Source organism: Phocoena sinus, chromosome 12 (genome assembly GCF_008692025.1).
Source record: "Phocoena sinus isolate mPhoSin1 chromosome 12, mPhoSin1.pri, whole genome shotgun sequence".
Taxonomy (NCBI): Eukaryota; Metazoa; Chordata; class Mammalia; order Artiodactyla; family Phocoenidae; genus Phocoena; species Phocoena sinus.
Genome location: NC_045774.1, coordinates 73,872,426 through 73,894,034, shown reverse-complemented (window position 1 = coordinate 73,894,034; position 21,609 = coordinate 73,872,426). Strand labels below are relative to the sequence as shown.

The window sequence follows — 21,609 nt, the reverse complement described above, 5'->3', positions numbered from 1 at the left end:
GAGTCAAATACACTATTCTATTTTATGGTAACAGAATCAGAGTAATAAGCAAACCCAGGCTGGTCACTGCTATGTTATTCTTAGAAAGTAAAGGAAAATTCATCTTTTCACTCCAGCTTAATGTTATTTCCATTTCACTGGGATTGAAAATAAAAGGAATACTAGGATTACAAAACTTGAGTGTTTTTCTATTTTTTTTTATGAGCACGTCAGCTTTAATTTCTTGAAGTTAAGAAACTGATCTCAAGGTAATTTTCTAGCAATCAACACAAGCTGGTCTATAGACAAGTCACAAGATGGAGCTTGATCTTACGGAAATTAAGGAGGTGATACACAGAGATTAAACGGAGGGGTTAAATCAGTGTACTTAAAGATGATCCGATGACACAGCCTTTCCATTTGTCAACATTTTGCTTTTGATGATGCTGGGAAAGAGTAAGCAGAAAGCATGAAGCCGAAACTTCAGGATCAGGTCGGCAGCCTGCATTTGTACACCACAAACCACAGGGCAGTTATCGATGTGGAAAATCCGATGATCTTCAGCAGGCCTGTCACGGAAGGCAGGTTCCTCTCCCAGAAGGTGTGGGTGATTTCTACAGCTGGAACATCCTCTGATGCAGGTTCTTGGACCCGTATGTCTCTCTTTGCCGCCTTCCCCAAAGCATTCAAGACCTCTCTAGCTGCCCGTTCTCCAGCCTCTGCTGCTCCTTGCACGTGACCGCTCCACTATGTGGCAGTCTTCGTGCCAGCAACGTAAATCCTGCCTACGGGCTGGCGAACCCTTCCGTTCTGAGTCATATCCCAGGGGGGAGGTAGGCAGTGTAGCAGCCCCCGGAGTACCCCTCCTCACACCACTTCTTCTCTTCATAGCGCACCGTTGTAAAGCTTCTTGGGATCCTAATGCTTTGGCATACAGCTCACAGATTCTCCTCTTCCTTAGTTCTTTATGGACCTCAGGAAGGTGGTCGGTCAGCTTTTCGAGCAAGGATGAAGCCCATGAGGGTGGGCAGCGATCCATCTGGCTTGGTGTCATCCAGCGTTATTGAAATCGGAGCTTCCTCATCTTCGATGATCATACAGCCGCAGTAATCCTTTTTCTTCCAGAAGGCCTCCTTGTAATACATCATGCACTTAATGATAGCCCCCACTGGAAGACACTGGATTAACTGGTTTCTCTCTGAAGGAAGCTCTGCTCTGAAGTGTATCTTGGCAGTGAAAGTTGGAGGGATGGCACTAATTACGTATCGGCACTCATAAAGTTGATGATGCAACATCTCTCTCATGATGTTGTCACTTGACTGGTCCACGTAGGTGACAGGACACCCCAGCTTCACTCTGTCCCCGAGGAGGTGCATTATCCGCTTGCTTGCCTGACCAGATCCACCTACAGACTTCCGTTCCTGGCCCTGTTGGTGATGGAGAATATCCAAGTGGTGCCTCCACACTGCTTCACATACCACAAGAACCACAGGGCAGACACCTCGTGGGGTTCAGAGGTCACACTGATATTCACAAAGAGAGATGCAAACTGCCTAGCAGTCCTGTCTCCCCTCACGATCACTGTGGTTCATGCCTCATCATACCACCCTTTCACAGCATCCGCTCTTCCTGTAACATCCATTTTTCTGTTTTTACTAATAAGTGTGATACAATTCACAACTTAAAAATTCTAAACTAGTATGCCATCTGTTGCTATGAATATGAAAGATAGTGCCTCGTTTGGAGACTTATTATATTAAAGCATGAAATGTGGACTCGTGAACTCCCAGTAACCTGTAAAAATCTCTAATTTTGGAACACCTTTAGGATTCACATGCTCCCTCTTTTTTTTTTAATAGACCTTTATTGGAGTATAATTGCTTCACAGTACCGTGTTAGTTTCTGTTGCACAACAAAGCAAATCAGCCATATGCACACACATGTCCCCATGTCCCCTCCCTCTTCAGCCTCCCTCCCGTCGTCCCTATCCCACCCCCAGGTCACCGCAAAGCACCGAGCCAATCTCCCTGTGCTATGCTGCTGCTTCCCACCAGCCAACTATTTTACATGTTGATGCTACTGTCACTTCGCCCCAGCTTCCCCCTCCCACCCTGTGTCCTCAAGTCCATTCTTTATGTCTACATCTTTATACCTGCCCCGCAACTAGGTTCATCAGTACCTTTTTTTTTTTAGATTCCATATATATATGCGTCAGCATACGGAATTTGTTTTCCTCTTTCTGACTTACTTTGTGTGACAGACTCTAGGTCCATCTACCTCCCACAGATAACTCAATTTCGTTTCTTTTTATGGCTGAGTAATATTCATTGTATATATGTGCCACATCTTCTTCATCCATTCATCTTTTGATAGACATCTATGTTGGTTCCATGTCCTATCTATTGTAAATAGTGCTGCAGTGAACATTGTGGTGCATGTCTCTTTTAGAATTATGGTTTTCTCAGGGTATATGCCCAGTAGTGGGGTTGCTGGATCATGGTAGCTCTATTTTTAGTTTTTTAAGGAACCTCCATACTGTTTTCCATAGTGGCTGTATCAATTTACATTCCCACCAACAGTATAGGAGGGTTCCTTTTCACCACACCCTTTCCAGCATTTACTTTTTCCAGCTTTTTTGATGATGGCGATTCTGACTGGTGTGACGTGATACCTCATTGTAGCTTTGATTTGCATTTCTCTTAGTGATGTTGAGCATCTTTTCATGTGCCTCTTGGCCATGCTATCTGTATGTCTTCCTTGGTGAAATGTCTACGTAGTTCTGCCCATTTTTTAAATGGATTGTTTGTTTTTTTGATACTGAGCTCCATGAGCTGTGTGTATATTTTGGAAATTAATCCTTTGTCGTTTCATTTGTAAATATTTCTCCCATTCTGAAGGTCGTCTTTTTGTCTCGTTTATGGTTTTCTTTGCTGTGCAAAAGCTTTTAAGTTTAATTAAGTCCCATTTGTTTATTTTTGGTTTTATTTCTGTTACTCTAGGAGGTGGGTCAAAAAAGATCGTCCTGTGGTTTATGTCAAAGAGTGTTTTTTTTTTCCTATGTTTTCCTCTAAAAGTTTTATAGTGTCTGGTCTTACATTTAAGTCTTTAATCCATTTAGAGTTTATTTTTGCATATAGTGTTAGGTAGTGTTCTAATTTCATTCTTTTACACATAGCTGTCCAGATTTCCCAGCATCACTTATTGAAGAGGCTGTCTTTTCTCCATTGTATGTTTTTGCCTCCTTTGTTGTAAATTAGGTGCCCATATGAGCGTGGGTTTATCTCTGGGCATTCTATCCTGTACCATTGATCTATATTTCTGTTTTTGTGCCAGTACCATACTGTCTTGATTACTGTAGCTTTGTGGTATAGATTGAAACCGGGGAGCCTGATTCCTCCAACTCCGTTTTCCTTTCTAAAGATTGCTTTGGCTATTCGGGGTATTTTGTGTTTCCATACGAATTGTAAGATTTTTTATTTTAATTTTGTGAAGAATGCCATTGGTAGTTTGATAGGGGTTGCATTGAATCTGTAGATTGCTTTGAGTAGTATAGTTATTTTCGAAATATTGATTCTTCCAATCCAAGAACATGGTACACTTCTCCATCTGTTTGTGTCATCTTTGATTTCTTTCATCAGTGTCTTGTAGTTTTCTGAGTACAAGTCTTTCATCTCCTTAGGCAGGTTTATTCCTAGGTATTTTATTCTTTTTGTTGCAATTGTAAATAGGAGTGTTTGATTTTTCATTGTTGATGTATAGGAATGCCAGAAATTTCTGTGCATTAATTTTGTATCCTGCAACCCTACCAAATTCATCAGTTCTAGTAGTTTTCTGGTAGCATCTTTAGGATTTTCTATGTATAGTATCATTGTCATTGGCAAATAGTGACAGTTTTACTTCTTCTTTTCCAATTTGTATTCCTTTTAGTTCTTTTTTTTCTCTGATGGCTGTGGCTAGGACTTCCAAAACTGTGTTGAATAAGAGTGGCAAGAGTAGACATCTTGTCTTGCTCCTGATCCTAGTGGAAACTCTCAGTTTTTCACCATTGAGTATGATGCTTACTGTGGGTTTGTCGTATGTGGCCTTTATTATGTTGAGGCAAGTTCCGTCTATGCCCATTTCTGGAGAGTTTTTATCATAAACGGGTGTTGAATTTTGTCAAAAGCTTTTTCTTCATCTATTGAGATGATCATATGGTTTTTATTCCTTAATTTGTTAATATGGTGTATCACATTGATTGATTTGCATATATTGAAGAATCCTTGCATCCCTGGGATAAATCCCACTTGATCCTGGTGTATGATCCTTTTAATGTGCTGTTGGATTCTGTTTGCTAGTATTTTGTTCAGGATTTTTGCATCTATGTTCCTCAGTGATATTGGTCTATAATTTTCTTTTTTGTGATATCTTTTTCTGGTTTTGGTATCAGGGTGATGGTGCCTTTGTAGAATGAATTTGGGAGTGTTTCTCCCTCTGCAATTTTTTGGAAGAGTTTGAGAAGGATCAGTGTTAGCTCTTCTCTAAATGTTTGATAGAATTTGCCTGTGAAGCCATCTGGTCCTGGACTTTTGTTGGAAGATTTTTAATTACAGTTTCAATTTAAATACTTGTGATAGGTCTGTTATTGTCTAATTCTTCCTGGTTCAGTCTTGGAAAATTGTACCTTTCCAAGAGTTTGTCCATTTCTTCGTGGTTGTCCGTTTTATTGGCATATAGCTGTTTGTAGTAGTCTCTTATAATCCTTTGCATTTCTGCAGTGTCAGTTGTGATTTCTCCTTTTTCATTTCTGATTTTATTGATTTGCATTCTCCCTTTTTTTCTTATGAGTCTGGCTAACGGTTTATCAATTTTATCTTCTCAAAGAACCAGCTTTTAGTTTTATTGATCTCTGTTATTGTTTTATTCATTTCTATTCCATTTATTTCTACAGTGATATTTATTATTTCTTTCCTTCTACTAACTTTGGGTTTTCTTTGTTCTTTAAGTGTAGGGTTAGATTGTTTGAGATTTTTCTTGTTTCTTGAGATGAGATTGAATTGTTGTAAACTTCCCTCTGAGAACTGCTTTTGCTGCATCCCATAGGTTTTGGGTCGTTGTTTTTCATTGTCATTTGTTTTTATGTATTTTTTATTTGATTTCTTCAGTGATCTCTTGGTTATTTAGTAGTGCACTGTTTAGCCTCCATGTGTTTGTGTTTCTTACAGTTTTCTTCCTGTAATTGATTTCCAGTCTCATAGCAATGTGGTCAGAAAAGATGCTTGATATGACTTCAATTTGCTTAAATTCTCCAAGGCTTGATTTGTGACCCAAGATGTGATCTATCCTGGAGAACGTTTCATGTGCCCTTGAGAAGAAAGTATATTCTGCCACTTTTGGGTGGAATGTTCTATAAATATCAATTAGATCTATCTGGTCTATTGTGTCATTTAAAGCTTGTGTTTCCTTATTTACTTTCTGTTTTATCTGTTCATTGGTGTAAGTGGGGTGTTAAAGTCCCCTACTATTATTGCGTTACTGTCAATTTCTCCTTTCATGGTTGTTAGTATTTGCCTTATGTATTGGGGTGCTCCTATGTTGGGTGCATAAACACTTGTTATTATCTTCTTCTTGGATTGATCCTTTGATCATTATGTAGTGTCCCTCCTTATCTCTTGTAACAGTTTTTATTTTAAAGTCTATTTTATCTGATACGAGTATTGCTACTCCAGCTTTCTTTTGATTTCCATTTGCATGGAATATCTTTTTCCATCCCTTCCCTTTCAGTCTGTATGTATCCCTACGTCTGAAGTGGGTCTCTTGTAGACAGCATATATATGGGTCTTGTTTTTGTATCCATTCAGCCAGTCTGTGTCTTTTGGCTGGGGCATTTAATCCATTTACATTCAAGGTTGTTATTGATATGTATGTCCTATTACCATTTTCTTAATTGTTTGGGGCTTGTTTTTGTGGGTCTTTTTCTTCTCTTGTGTTTCCCACTTAGAGAAGTTTCTTTAGTATTTGTTGTAACGCTGGTTTGGTGGTGCTGAATTCTCTTAGCTTTGTTTGTCTGAAAAGCTTTTGACTTCTCCATTGACTCTGAATGAGATCCTTGCTGGGTAATCTTGGTTGTAGGTTTTTCTCTTTCATCACTTTAAGTGTATCCTGCCACTCCCTTCTGGCCTGCAGAATTTCCACTGAAAAATCAGCTGATAAAATTATGGGGATTCCTTTGTATGTTATTTTTTGTTTTTCCCTTGCTGCTTTTAATATTTTTTCTTTGAATTTAAATAAGTTTTATTAGTTTGATTAATATGTGTCTTGGTGTGTTTTTCCTAGGGTTTATCCTGTATGGGACTCTCTGTGCTTCCTGGACTTGGGTGACTATTTCCTTTCCTATATTAGGGAAGTTTTCCACTATAATCTCTTCAAGTATTTTCTCAGACCCTTTCTTTTTCTCTTCTTGTTCTGGGACCCCTATAATTCGAATGTTGGTGTGTTTAGTGTTGTTAGAGAGGTCTCTGAGATTGTCTTCAATTCTTTTCATTCTGTTTTCTTTATTCTTCTCCTTGGCAGTTATTTCCACCATTTTGTCTTCCAGCTCACTTATTCGTTCTTCTGCCTCTTTCTGTTATTGATTCCTTCTAGCATATTTTTCATTTCAGTTATTGTGTTGTTCATCTGTTTGTTCTTTAGTTCTTCTGGATCTTTGTTAAGCATTTCTTGTATTTTCTCAATCCATGCTTCCATTCTATTTCCATGATTCTGGATCATCTTTACTATCATGACTCTGATTTTTTTTTTTCAGGTAGATTGCTTATTTCCTCTTCATTTATTTGGTCTTGTAGGTTTTAACCTCACTCCTTCACCTGTGACATATTTTTTTGCTGTCTCATTTTTTTTTTTTTTTTTATGAGTGGGATTGTGTTCCTGTTTTACTGGTTGTTTGGCCTGAGGTGTCCAACCCTGGAGTTTGTAGGCTATTGGGTAGAGCTGGGTGCTGGTGCTGCTATGGGGACCTCCGTGACACCTCACTCCGATGAATATTCCTTGGGGTCTGAGGTTCTCTGTTAGTCCAGTGGTTTGGACTCGGAGCTCCCACTGTAGGAGCTTCCCCCCAACCCCAGGCTTGCAAATCAAGATCCCGCAAGCCATGTGGGAAGGCAAAAAAAAAACAACAAAAAACAAAGTAAAAAATAAAATTAGACTAGGAACCTAACAGACATGTTAGAAAGAATGTAAAAATAAAAATAGAGATGAATCAGAAACTGGAAGGTACATCAGTACCACAGTAGTAAAAAAGAGAAGGGAAAGGAAAAAAGGGGGGGAAGGCCTTGGCTGTGGGGGGCGGGGCCTAAGCAAGGGCGAGGTCTGGGTGGTGGGTGGGGACAATGCTCAGGACTCACAGGGCTAGAAAAGGCCCTGGAGGCTGTGGGGGGGGGGGGTAGGACTTAGGCTCAAGGAACAGAAGGGGCCCAGGCATGCCCCCCACCCCAGTCTCAGAGGGCAGGGGACCTCACCTGGGAGCCCAGCAGGCTTCCTGTGCTCGAGCGGATGGGGCAAACGCCCTCCTCTCCTCTCCCGCTCCTCCTGGAGGGCCCCTCCTGCCTGCTTCTCCTGATCTCCCTGGCCTCAGGGGCACTGATCTTGTCTGGCCTCCACTTTTCCTCTCCCCTCGGTCTCCCTACATCCTATCAGTTCACTTTGGGGTTCCTCCCGTCTCCTTGAGGGTCAGAGTCCCCCACTAGCAACCAGGGAGGCGCCCTAGTTGTGGGGAGACGCTAACTCCGCGTCTTCCCACACCGCCATCTTGACTCCTCCCCACATGCTTTCTTAAAAGAGCAATTCCAAAGAAGACTCTTAGGCTCAAATCAAACACAAAATTAAAACCAGCTTTGGGCTTCCCTGGTGGCACAGTGGTTGGGAGTCCACCTGCCAATGCAGGGGACATGGGTTTGTGCCCCGGTCTGGGAGGATCCCGCATGCCGTGGAGCGGCTGGGCCCGTGAGCCATGGCCGCTGGGCCTGCGTGTCCGGAGCCTGTGCTCCACAGCGGGAGAGGCCACAGCAGTGAGAGGCCTGTGTACTGCAAAAAAAATAAATAAGTAATAATAATTAAAACCAGCTTTAAACGTGCTTAACTTTAGTAGAAATCAATGTGAAGCCTTCATAAACTTTAACTGACTTTAACTTCCTGCTTTGTATTTATTTTCTTTACTGATAGTCCATATAAGAAGACCCAGCAATGAATATGATTATTAGAAGAGGGTTTATTCAGATCTGCTGTCTGCTGCTATAACTATATGGCACATATTGGTAACTTATCAGAATCCACAATTTACCTCTTTTCATATCATTAATACATCATAATCGGATTCAGAAGTTTAGTATTACTTTAACAAATGTAAAGTGTACTCAGGAATGGGAACAAGGTTTATATATGTAAATAATCTACATGTTTGTTACATTCCACCATAGATTTTACCTTAAAATACCTAATGCAGTTACAGGACATCAGAGTGAAGACAGATGCTTTATACTTGTACGTTTTCTGAAACTGGGGCTTATTTTATGAAGGAAACTTGGCTTAATAATTAGAACTTTCATGTTAACCAAGTTTGGGGCACTTATTTTATACAGTCTCAAATTTTAAGATTAAACACAATTTCAATCAATATTTATACTGAGCAAAAATTATGTCTGGTTCTTTTTTCTATAAAACCATCAATCTATTAACTACATTTCTGAACTTATAGTTAACTTTACAGTCTTTACATTATTATATAAGTAACATACACTTGCAGAGCTTAGAAGTCAAACCCTGCTAAAAAGACTTGTGCCAAAAACGGCCCCTAACCCCAGCTCAGAGGCATCACTTTCAGCTCTTCTGTTCTTTTTTTAATTCTGTTTACTTTTAAAACCACTTTACTGAGGTATGATTGATATGTAAAAAGCTGTACGTTTTTAATGTATACAACTCGATGAGTTTGGGAATAAGAACACGCCATGAAATCATCACCACCGTCAAGGCTGTTGACAAATCCATCACCTCCCAGTTTCCTCCCACCCCCCTTTAACAGTAGTATTTTGCATGTGTGTGGTAACAACACATGATCTGCATGTTTTAAGTATACAGTCATACTGTTAGCTACAGGCACTGTGCTGAATAGATCTCCAGTACTTATTTTTGCAAGGTAAGTTAGTTCTGGCCCCAGTCAACTGGGGAAGGAGCGCACACACACACAATCACTGTAGGGAAAGTGAGACCGTGCTTTGTGGCCTGCAACATGGCAGTGATCAGTAGAACAGGTGATGAGCCAGTGAGATGCTGGCCTGGGGTCAGCCTGATACTGAGATGGCTTGGGCCATGAGCAAGCAGCATGCCTAAGTTTATCCCAAGCCAGTTTCATCAGTTGACCTACAATACCTGAAACTCCCCAAAGTGGATGACCAAATCTACTCTGAGTTCTGGGGAAATTTTGAGAAACTCAGGATAGATGTTTTGGACCCAGAAGAGCTCAAATCAGAACCAGCTGAAAAAGGAAAATAGTTAAAGAACAAGGGCTTTATGTAGTTATAATAAACTAATAAAAGTGGAGGCCATTCTACTAGAAGTTTCATAGGACCCACACTCATTCTGTCTTCCTACACTGTGGTGCAGTCTTAGAGATATCTCCTGATTTGATCAAAAGTGAACTTTGTGTTTGCTTCTTGCTTTTCTTGTTATTTAGAGGTGATTTTTCAAGAGAAAGTTGAAGATGTCTTTTCTCTATCTTAAAAGTAGAAATCCTAGTGCACGCTAAATTGTGCTCCCAAAGTCTCTGTAAGTAAAAAAAAAAAAAAAGTTACATCACCTTTTTTTCATCATCTCGTGCAGATGAAGGGACTGAAGATTCCCTTAATATTTTTAGCCGAATCTTAAAAGGTACAAAATATTTGCCATCTATTTCAAATGCCATCTATTTTAAAAGGAGCATATTTGTAGGATTTTATTTTTTAGGAGCTCCAAATACACACTAAATTAAGCTCCATAGCTAAACAAAAATTTTAAGCATTTGGAAAATTTTGTGCATTATAAATTCATATTCACAACCACCTAACAATGTATCCAGTTCATTTTCTATGCAAATTAATTCCAAACTTAATTATACCAGGTATGGAATCTCAAAAGACTATATGCACATAATTAAGTGTATAAAAGATAGGTGAAGGGAGACTATAAAACAGAATACCTGATTACTTGAGAAGTCACAGTCTGTCTTCAATATTTGAAATTGAGTTTGGCCCTATAATTTTTCCCACACAGTCTTAACTTGGGCCATTTAATTTTTATTTTCAAACAAAGAATGGTGCTAGAAATTTTTTTATTGAGGTATAACTGACATAAACATTAGTTTCAGGTGTACCACAGAATGGTTCAGTATTCACATATACTGTGAAATGATCACCATAAACCTAGTTAACATCCGTCACTATACACAGTCACAAAAATTTTGTTTAACAGTGCTGTACATAACACCCCATGACTTATAACACTGATAACAGGAAGTTATACTTATAACAGGAAGCTAGTACCTTCTGAATCCCGTCACCCATTTTGCTCACCCCTCACCTCCCACCTCTGGCAACCACCAATCTGCTCTCTGTCTCTATGAGCTCGGTTTTTTTCTTGTTGTTTTCTGTTTTTCCTAGATTACACATAGTAAGATCATACAGTACTTGTCTTTCCTGTCTTACTTCACTTAGTATAATGCCCTCAAGGTCCATCCATGTTGTTGCAAATAGCAAGATTTCCTTCTTTTTATGGAATAATATTCCACTGTGTGTGTATGTGTGTGTGTGTATCACATCTTCTTTATCCATTAATCCATCAGTGGACACTTAGGTTGTTTCCGTATCTTCACTATTGTAAACAATGCTGCAATGAGCATGGGGCTGCATTTATCTTTTTAGAAGAGTTAGTATTTTCATTTTCTTCAGATAAATACCCAGAAGTGGAGTTGCTGGATCATACACTAGTTCTATTTTTAATTTTTTGAGGAACCTCCATACTGTTTTCCATAGTGGCTGCACCAATTTCACTTCTACCAACGGTGCACAAGGGTTCCTGTCTCCACATTCTCACCAAAACGTGTTATTTCTTGTTTATTTGATAATAGCCATTCTAACAGGTGTGTGATATCTCATTACGGTCTTGATTTGCATTTCCCTGATGATTAGTGATGTTGAGCATCTTTTCATGGCCATCTCTATGTAGTCTTTGGAAAAATGTCTCTTCAGGTCCTCTGTCCATTTTTTAATCAATTTTTGTTGTTTTTTTGTTTGTTTTTTGCTACTGAGTTGTACGAGTTCTTTTTACATTTTGGATTATTCCCGTATCAGAAATACAAGTTGGAAATATTTTCTCCAATCTAGTAGGTTGCCTTTCCATTTTGTTGATGGTTTACTTTGCTGTGCAGCTTTTTAGTTTGTTGTAGTCCCACTTTGTTTTTGCTTTTGTTGCTCTTGGTGACAAATCCAAAAAGCCATCGCCAAAACCGATGTCAAGGAGCTTACCCCCTTTTTTCCCCCTGGTTTTATGGTCTCAGGTATTTCACTCAAATCTAATCCATTTTAATTTTTTATATGATGTAAGATAGTAGTCGTTTCATTCTTTTCCCTGCAGCTGTCCAGTTTTCCCAACACTGTTTATTGAAGACACTATCCCTTCCCCATTGTATAATCTTGGCTCCTTTGTCATAAATTGGCCATATATTTGTGGGTTTCTGTTCTGTTCCTTTGATCTACGTGTCTATTTTTATGCCAATACCATTCTGTTTTAATTACTATAGGCTTAAAATCAGGAAGTGTGATGCCTCCAGCTTTGTTCTTTCTCAGTATTTCTTTGGCTATTTGAGTTCTTTGTGGTTCCATACAAATTTTAGGTCTGTTTTATTTTTGTGAAAAATGCCATGGGAATTTTGATAGGAATTGCATTGAATCCATAGATTGCTTTGAGTAATGTGAACATTTTAACAATATTAATTCTTCCTCTCCATGTGCACAGAACATCTTCCCATTTATTTGTGTCTTCTTCAGTTTCTTTCATCAGTATTTTATAGTTTTAATAGGTCTTTCACCTCCTTGGTTATATTTATCCCAAAGTATTTTATTCCTTTTGATGCAATTATAAAAGGGATTTCCTTAATTCCTCTTTCTCATAGTTCTTTCTTAAGGTATAGATTCACAACAGATTTTTATATGTTGATTTGTATACTGCAACTTTACTGAATTCATTTATTCTAAGATTTTTGGTGGAGTCTTTAGGGTTTTCTGTAAATAGTGTGTTACCTGCAAATAGTGAAGTTTTACTTTTTTCCTTTGCAATTTGGATGCCTTTTATTTATTTATTTAGCCTAATTGCTCTAGGGCTTCCAATACTATGCTGAATAAAAGTGGTAAGAGTTGGCATCTTTTGTTCCTGATCTTGGAGGAAAAGCTTTTAGCTTTCAACCACTGAGTATGGTGTTGGCTCTGAGCTTGTCGTATGTGGCCTTTATTCCCTCTAAACCCACTTTGTTAAGAGTCATCACAAATGAATGTTGGATTTTGTCAAATGCTTTTTCTCCATCTATTGAGATGCTATGATTTCTATCCTTCATTTTCATTTGCAGATATTGAATCACCCTTGCATTCCTGAAGTGAATTCCACTTCATCATGGTGTATTATTAGCCTTTTAATGTATTGTTGAATTCATTTTGATAATATTTTGTTGAGGATTTTTTTGGTTTATGTTCATCAGGGATATTGGCCCGTAGTTTCTCTTTCTCTGTGGCATCTTTGCCTGGTTTTAGTATCAGTAACGTGGCATGCATCAGAATCACCTGGAGGCCTTGCTAAGACATTGATTGTGGGGATCCACTCTACACATTTTGGGTTCCACAGAACTGGAGTGGAGCCCTGTAATCTGTATTTCTCTTAAGTTCCCAGTGATGTTGGTTGCTAACGTGGAGACCAAACTGAGCACCACTGATCAACGATTATCCTCAGTTTCTTCCCTGCAGTTTAGGAGAAACATGCAGTACTTCTCTCCTTTCCCACAAGTTTCACATTGCACTCTTGATTCCATCTTCATCCCCATTCTGCAATTATTTACTCTATTCCCAGCACCTCCAATCTCTTTCTCTATGCATCGACTTCTCACCTTCTGCTTTCTTGATGCATAGACTTCCATTTTTAAAACACAAAACAAGTGACCCATCTATCATTTGTGTCTCATGCATCTACCTGTTCACTGCCAAGTTTCTAAATGAAATACCTTTGAATCAAAACCTCTACATTCTCTTACTTTTCTCCATTACTCAGATGATCTCTAATCAATTAGAGTCCTAGCAGGAAACAGCACTCTCAACTTGGGTAAATTACTGAAGGACTCTTTATAATGTGGGCAGGATACAGGGAAACTACAATGAATACTGCAGTAACCTGAGCTAGAAATAATGGGAGATCTTTTGCCATTCCTAGAACTGAATGGGTGAAGGGAAACAGAATCTGGAGAGAAAAGTGCTGTGTGGAGAGTGAGCTACCTGATAGGAGCCTGTGAGACGTGTGGCCCATAGCAACACCATGGAGGTAAAGGGCAGAAAACAAAAAAAAAGCTTTATCTTTCCTCCGGTCAATATGCCAGTATTCTGCTAGTGTACCAAACTGGTGCCTGACCCTGGCTGGTAAATAAGCTGACTGGTAAAGTCTTAAGAGTTCAACTCCACAAGACATAGTAGAGGGGAGAAGTACAGAGAATGGATCTGAGGTGCAAACAGAATATATCCAGCACAGTCCACTCCTTTGCTTCTAGCATCTATTCTTGTCCTTTATTTAGGCAACAAACGTATGTCTGCAACATAGCGAACAGAGTCCTGGAAGCTACCGTTTCATAAGAGGTTGATGTCAATTCAGTCATACTCTCCTCATGAACACAATGGAACTTTCATATGTTAGATGATAAGATATGTCTCAAATTTAAAGGACTGAAACAGTAAAAAATAAGTATTCCAAATTTAACAAAATGAAATTAGAAATCAACAACAAAAGGATATTGGGGGAAATTCACAAATATTTTGAAATTAAACAATATACTTTTTAGATAATCCATGGTTCAAAGAAGAAATCAAGAGGAAATTAGAAAGTATTTTGAACTGAATGAAAATGAAAACACAACATATACAAATTTATGTAATGCAGCTAAAGCAGTGCTTACCAGCAAATGTACAGCTTTAAATGCCTATGTTTTGGAAAGAAGAAAGACCTTAAATCAATAATCTAAGCTTAAACAGCTAGAAAAAGAAAAGCAAATTAAAGCTAAAGCAAGCAGGAAAAAAGGAAATAATAAAGATCAGGGTTGAAACAAGGGGGATGCAGGCAAACTAGGGAAAGATCAAAAGGATCCACAACGTTGGTTCTTTGAACAGAATAAAATTGATATGATCAAAGAAAAAAAGAGAAATGGACTACCAAAATCAAGAATGAAAGGGGGGACCTCACCACCAACTCTACACGAATTAAAAGGATTAGAAGTAAATGCTGTGAACAACTTGATGCCAACAAACTAGACAATTTAGAAGAACTGGAAAAATTCCTAGACACACAAATTACTGAAACTGACTCAAGAAGACAGAAAATCTCAATAGACTTACATATAACATGTAAAGAGAAAGAAACTGAATTAATAATTTAAAACCGTTCCACAAAGAAAAGTCCATAACCAGATGGCTTCACTGGTTCATTCTATCAAATATTTAAATAATACCAATCATTTATCAACATCCAGAACACAGAGGAAAAGGAACTACTTCTTAAATCACTCCATAAGGCCATTATTAAACTAATTCTAAAGCTAGAAAAAGAGAGCAAAAGAAAAACCACAGACCGATGTCATGAATTATATATAGAAACAGAAATCCTCCATGAAATACCAGCGAATCAAATCCAGCACCTCTTTCCAAGAGGCTGTTAATGGTCCATAGCTTGACTTACTGGTAAATCACTGAAGTAAACCTTTTTGTCTTGTGTTACGGTTCAAGATTTTGAAGATTTAAATACACACAAATACAAGAAAGAAAAAAGTGCCTAGCCTATGCCTTCAAACTATAAGTAATAGTAAACGACAAACAGAAAAACAAGAATTTGACAAGTTCCCTAAAAGATATAAAGTGTTAAGAGGAAATGGGAACATAATTGATCCATGTATACTAATACTTTATTTCGGTTTACTTCTGAGGAGGTATGAGAAGGAAAAAACGAAAAGTTTATAAGGAAAATAAAATTGGGGTTGCCTTTATCATGGATGGGTAGAATTTCAATAGGTGAAGAGAAAGAAAAATGTAGGTAGAGATTTACAGGAGCAAAGCTTGAAGCCTATTTGGGAGAAACATCAGGTCAGGTTTGGCTCCACCACTATGTGTATAGATGAAAAAAACAAGAAAAAGAAATCACTGGAAGCCCAAGGTGAGGAAATACGAACTTAAAAGTGTAGAGGGAGTAACTTAAGTTTTCAGAGCAGGAAGATATGCTTTGGGGGTATTAGTTTGAGAGTTAAAGAATTTAATGTCTTGGACCAGGAAACAGAGAATGGGGTGGCAGTTAAGGGACTCAGCAACTAAGGGACTTAAGCAGTTAAGTGGACCACTTTCTCGACCTTTCAGGAGCTGGCGAGGTCAAAACTATTTTCATAACATGTTACCTGCCTTTTTCAATCTCAGTCTTACAAGTTTCCAGACACTATGACATTTGTTTTCACCACAGATTAAATGTGGAAGCAGATATGAGAACGTAGGAGTCCTCTATTAAACCAGACAGTAAAGGCCTAAACCTGAAATACTGAATAACATATTTTCATATATATGAAAACATAAAACAAGCTCACTCTTCTAATTTTGTTTTGTAAAACAGTTACATTTTCATTAAAAATTTTGTTAGTATGTGTTGGCTTATTTTTAAATGAACTAAATTTTAAAGTTTATTCTAATCTGCAATACATTATATATGATAGATATGTAATGAATATAAACAAAAGCTCTTTGGGGTCCTCCATAATTTTAATCAGTATAAAGGGATCCTGACACCAAAAGGTTTGAGAACTTTCAGAAAAACTTCAGGACCTAAAAGAGTAGTAGTAATGTGAATGAAATGAAAAAAATTAGGTAAAAGACATTGCAGAGACAGAACTGACAGGAGTTGGACAATAAATGTGGGGACAAAATGGGGAAAGAGACAAAGAAACCAAAAGTTTAGTCTTAATGACTTAGGAGAATGACAGACTAAGAGATAAGGAAATAAAAAAAGATCAGAGAGTTTGGAAAAGGCAAGAATTCAGTTTTGACACAAATAGCCAAGCAGCCAAGTAGAGACATACAAGAAAATGAAATACATATAGGGCCTAAAATATAGTTTGATGGTCATGTGTATAGGAAAGACCAGGTTGTTTTGGCATCTTACATGATTGAACATCACCTCAAGCAAAAAAGATACACATCAACATTACCATGAATATCTTGGATCACTTGTTCCCAGTTCCCTGGTGGGAGGTTGCTGCAGTTTCTTCTGAAAATAGCTCTTAAATTGATAATTCTGGAAGCTTCTGGGTTATATGTATTTTTACTAAGTGCTTTTTAATATTTTCTTAGTCTTGGCTAAATGCTACAATTAGTAATTTCTAAGAGGCAGTCTGGTGTGGTTGTAGGTGGACCAGACTGAAAAGACAGAAGATTTCAATCTCATTAGTCACTTTCTCTGGAGTTCATGCTCTTCAATTTATATAATAAAGCGAATATACAGGGTTAATCTACAAGGTTTCTTCAGATCTAAAATTTTATGAATCAGGACTTCCCTGGTGGTGCAGTCCTGATTCATAAGAATCTGCCGGCCAATGCAGGGGACATGGGTTCAATCCCTGGTCCGGGAAAATCCCACACGCAGTGGAGCAACTAAGCCTGCGCGCCACGACTACTGAGCCTGCGCTCTAGAGCCCGCAAGCCACGACTGCTGAGCCTATGTGCCACAACTACTGAAGCCTGTGCTCCATAACAAGAGAAGCCACCTCAATAAGAAGCCCGTGCACCACAATGAACAGTAGCCCCTGCTCACCACAACTAGAGAAAGCTGGCGCACAGCAACGAAGACCCAACGCAGCCAAAAAAATAAAGTTTTATGAATCGGCTATCAACCCCCTTATCATGAACTAAAAAATACAACCCAGCCTCCAAAAGAGTATAGAACCAACCAAGATACTAACTAGCAATACCTTTCTCAACTATCTGTTGTTGTTCCTCTATAAAGATTGTCTACAATTTATTTTGAAAGCCACCTGTTTAGACTTTACGAGAAGTCCTGAATCCTAGTATTTTGTCAACAAATACGACTTTACCTGACTGGTCTTGATTTTGCAAATGTTAAGCATATTCTGCTCTGACACCTCTACCCCCAAACACCTTTCTGGGCTAAGGAGTTCTATGCAATCTTAAAAACCTCTTCGTCCCACTGATCCCTTAAATTGCCCATTTCTAGAGTCTTAAGACTTTCTTAAAGTCATGGGATTAAAGATGAGTTAATTGTTGTAGGCAGAATAATGTTAAGGAAAAAACCCATCACTTTCCTGGGCTTTTTGGTCACAACGTATCAGGTTGCTATCTTCATGTAGTTTATAGCAGTGCTTACCACCTTTCATTTTACTAGCAAAAGAACTTTTTTCTCCCAAATGAAGTTTTATATAATACCCCACTATATAAAACAGGTCGTAAAGTGCAATTGCTCTGAATGAGGTTGGTGAAGACCTAAAACCCCGGAGACTTGGTCAACCCCGGCCCCTTCTTCACATCCCACTCACCAAAGGCCCTTAGGGTGCTTCCCAGGCAGCATGGAGTACACGAAGATCATCACTTCATGGCATCTTTAAAGATGCCAAGAAGTATGGAAGAATCAAAGGTTCAAATGAAATAAATCAATTACTTCAGAAGATCTCTTACAGCAACATCCATAAAACATTATAAAATACATTGCTTCTCAATTTACTCAAACATACAGGTGCACTTTAGGAAAACTGCCCTTTTTTAAGTAGTTAAGGAATGGATACAGCATCAACTTCAACAAATGCTACAATATATGATATTAGGCATCATTATTAATTCCTCCTATAATAGATGTCAATATAGCATAAGATATCAAACACACAGACAAATACTGGCTACAATATTAGGCACCATTATTAATTCCTCCTATAATAGATGTCAGTATAGCATAAGGTACCAAACACACAGTGACAGCGAAATGGGTCAAGAGTATTTTTTATTGCACATTTGCTTACAAGTTTGCTGCTTTGGGTGGAGCTAAAGCTCAAGTGTTGAGTTAATCTCAGCCGTATTTTCGTCAGCCTAATTATAGCAGTGATTTGCCTGTTATGTTCCCCTTGGCTCATTATTTCTCAGAAACATTAACTTTCCCAATTTGTCTAGGTGCTGAAGCACAGATTTAACTTTTTTTTAAAATTTAACCACTCAAAAACAACCCAAACAGCATACTGTAAAGAAAACAATGTTTATGTCTATTCATATAACCCAGGCTCAGAGAATTTCTGATTATGTAACATTGTAAAGGTAACTGTAAACCAACCTTCTTCCAAACTATTCAATTCTTATATGTATAATTAAGCATTGATTTTAGAAAACTGTAACACTTTCAGAAATGGATTCTGTCACAATAAGGCCTCCTCTCCCCATCCAAAAACAATCCCCACAATGACTCCAAATCTTGTAAGAAACTATTATTTTAGACTAAGCTGCTCAGAATAGTATTCTTATTTCCTTTCCACCATACTCCACAGTTCAATGCAAAATGGAGAATGTGCTGTTGAAACCGAAATAAAATGGCATTCAAGCAGCTCAGGCTTTAAAAATCAGGCCAGAACGTTCAAAGCCTAATGAAAAAGACACAAGAATGGAGGCATAACTACTATAGCAAACATAAAATTTTGGCCATTAATAGATCAAAAGTAATGGCTGACGCTCCTACTTTAAGCTCATCAATGTCACACTAAAAAAAACATGATATTTGGCAAAAATCTTCTAAATTATTTATCCCAAATTCTCAAATGGAAAGTTATTTTTAATGCATCACTCTTAAATTTTACACTTCAATCACTCATGTTTTCCTTTTAAGACTATTCAGAAAAATAGTTCTATTTAAATAAGTTTTTCCTCTCACACATTTTTACACAAAAGGTTACTAAAATCACAATTCTGAGGGATTTCATTTTAATCATACAAACAGTATATGCTTAAAGTTCAGTAAAGAAATTAAATCCTTTCTTATTCTATCTAGAATGATCTGTTACCAAATTTGTAAGAACTCTTTTCCCATAGCTTTTATTTATAACAGTCACAACTTATGAAAATCGTATCTCAACTCCATGGTGAACTAGCATCCATGCTTATTCCACATAGGTACTGCCAGTGGTCCCTGCGGTGTCCTTTCAACAATGACAAACTCATCAGGGTTGCCAAATGCTTCATAGAAAACCAATAAATCTTGTATCGCACGCTCCTCAATCTGAAAGGAGGAAGGAAAAAAGAGAAGTTGCTTTACTCCTTCAATTATAAACTAAGCAGGATCCTATTAGCTTTCCAATTTCCTTTTGTGGAACTACCACTTTCTGTGCATACAAGACAGTGGAATAGGTATCCTGTTATCCCCTTCGAAAGGAGAAGGGTTGAGGCCTGAGTTAGAATAATCAGATACCCACCTTCCCTTGATTTTAATCTAGAGCAAGGAAAAAGAAACTGAAGATGGCTGTTGGAATCCATTCATTCCAATTGCTCATCCTGTGAGATACTTTCTGTTGTTGTACAAGTCTAGTTCTTTAAGCTCTTTAGGACAACTGTGAGTCTTGTCTGTTTCCTAAGCCTGGCTCTCTGGTTTTCAGCTAAGTCTGTGGAATCTCAGTGTCTCTCAAAAAAGTTCTCTTCTCCTTAAGTTAGCCTGACTTGGTGTCTGTGGCTTACAACCTAAGAACCCTTACTGATACAGAATCCAGGTGTAGAGCTAGATAATGCCAAGTTCTCTACTGGTCACTTTCAAAAACAGTCCAGAGCATCACCAGTGCTAAAAATATTAGCTTTAGCACAATTTATTAGTTGTAAATTAATTGTCCTGAATACCTTCAATTAATACTTGCTGAATGCTTCAGTTTTGTTTTACATTGCACTCACATTTTAACGTGATAAATACATGCACCTCTGCAAAGCAAACAAAGAGAATTTTCTTAAGACCTAAGAATGAAATGTAGTATAGTTCTTACCCTAAATTAAACCCAAATAAGCATGTTACTTACCTGAATCAAAGCCAAGGGTTTTTCTCGACTTCTGATAAGAGCTGCTTCCTGCTGTAGCTCTTCTTCTACAATAGATGCAAAAGTGACTGGCGCTAGCACAGAAGGAGCAAGCAATGAAGAACACAGCCAGGGACTGAAAGAACAGGAATTATGAGTTTTCATTCATCTTGCCAAATTTTGCACACAAAATCTCCTCTGAAATAAATCTAACAGTGTTACGTTTTTTTCCTTGTGACCTATAATATAAGGGGACCTGGAAGCTTTTGCATTCAACTTACAGAATGACAAAGTGACAAACAGAAACAAGGAGAACTAATATTTTCTTTGGATTGGTGCTGTAGAGAAAACTTTGGAAACACCAAAAACTGGAATGGAGCTAAGCTATATAACTAAACAGAAAGGTAACTCAAACTGTGGAGCAGAAAGTATTCAGATAAGACATTCTACTATTCCCAATTTCTTAATATTCTCTCTCAGTGCTAAAAAGCAGTCTAGCTTTGAGGTCCCAAAGCTAATCAATTAACCTTACTTGGGACTATCTAGAAGTGGTACCCCTATGATTACCTATCTAGAAGTGGTACACCTATGGTTGCCTTCTGGTCCTGGGGAACCATGAGTAGAACATCTGCAGAACAACAAAAACTGAAGATTAAAGCTTCTAGTACCATTGGTAAAATTGCTTATTAATAGAAATACAGAGGAGGAATTGCAAGGCCTTGACTCAGAAGACAAATTAATATATGCAATCAGACTTACCTGTGAAATTGTAAGTAAAGAACAACAAAAAAATCTGTAGGTAGTTATAAATTCTTGTGTATAAAATACCATGGGGAAAGATCTTGCAAGAAATGGTCTGTTTTTCAGAAACAGACACAGATGTAGAAAACAAACTTACGGTTACCAAGGGGGAAACGGGGTGGCAGAGGAATAAATTGGGAGACTGGGATTGACATGTACACACTACTATATAGAAAATAGATAATCAATAAGGACCTACTGTATAGCACAGGGAACTCTACTCAGTACTCTGTAATGGCCTATGTGGAAAAAGAATCTAAGAAAGAGTAGATATATGTATAACTGATTCACTTTGCTGTACACCTGAAACTAACACAACACTGTAAATCAACTATATTCCCCCCCCAAAAAAATATGGTCTGTTTTTTCTAATAATATTCATATACCCAATTTACTGTAATCAAACATATGTTAGGAAATACAGACAACTTTGTGAAGAATGTTTTATATTGGTAACATTTATGAGTAAGAGTGACAAATTAGCACTGAGCTTCAAA

General features: G+C 38.0%; 1 protein-coding gene and 1 pseudogene across 6 annotated transcripts in view; both read right to left on the bottom strand.

Moving 5' to 3' along the window:
- Positions 1-468: 468 nt before the first annotated feature.
- LOC116763325 lies at positions 469-10,550 on the bottom strand (annotated as a pseudogene).
- Positions 10,551-18,256: 7,706 nt separating this feature from the next.
- The window catches only part of IBTK (inhibitor of Bruton tyrosine kinase), a 92,278-nt gene continuing 88,925 nt past the window's right edge, over positions 18,257-21,609 (bottom strand). For all 6 annotated transcript variants that reach the window (XM_032651044.1, XM_032651046.1, XM_032651045.1 and 3 more), the window contains 2 exons: positions 20,315-20,447; positions 18,257-19,533 (listed from right to left, as the gene is read on the bottom strand). In XM_032651044.1, the coding sequence (XP_032506935.1) occupies positions 19,402-19,533; positions 20,315-20,447 (265 nt within the window). In that variant the 3' untranslated portion in view covers positions 18,257-19,401. The remainder of the gene's footprint in view (positions 19,534-20,314; positions 20,448-21,609) is intronic.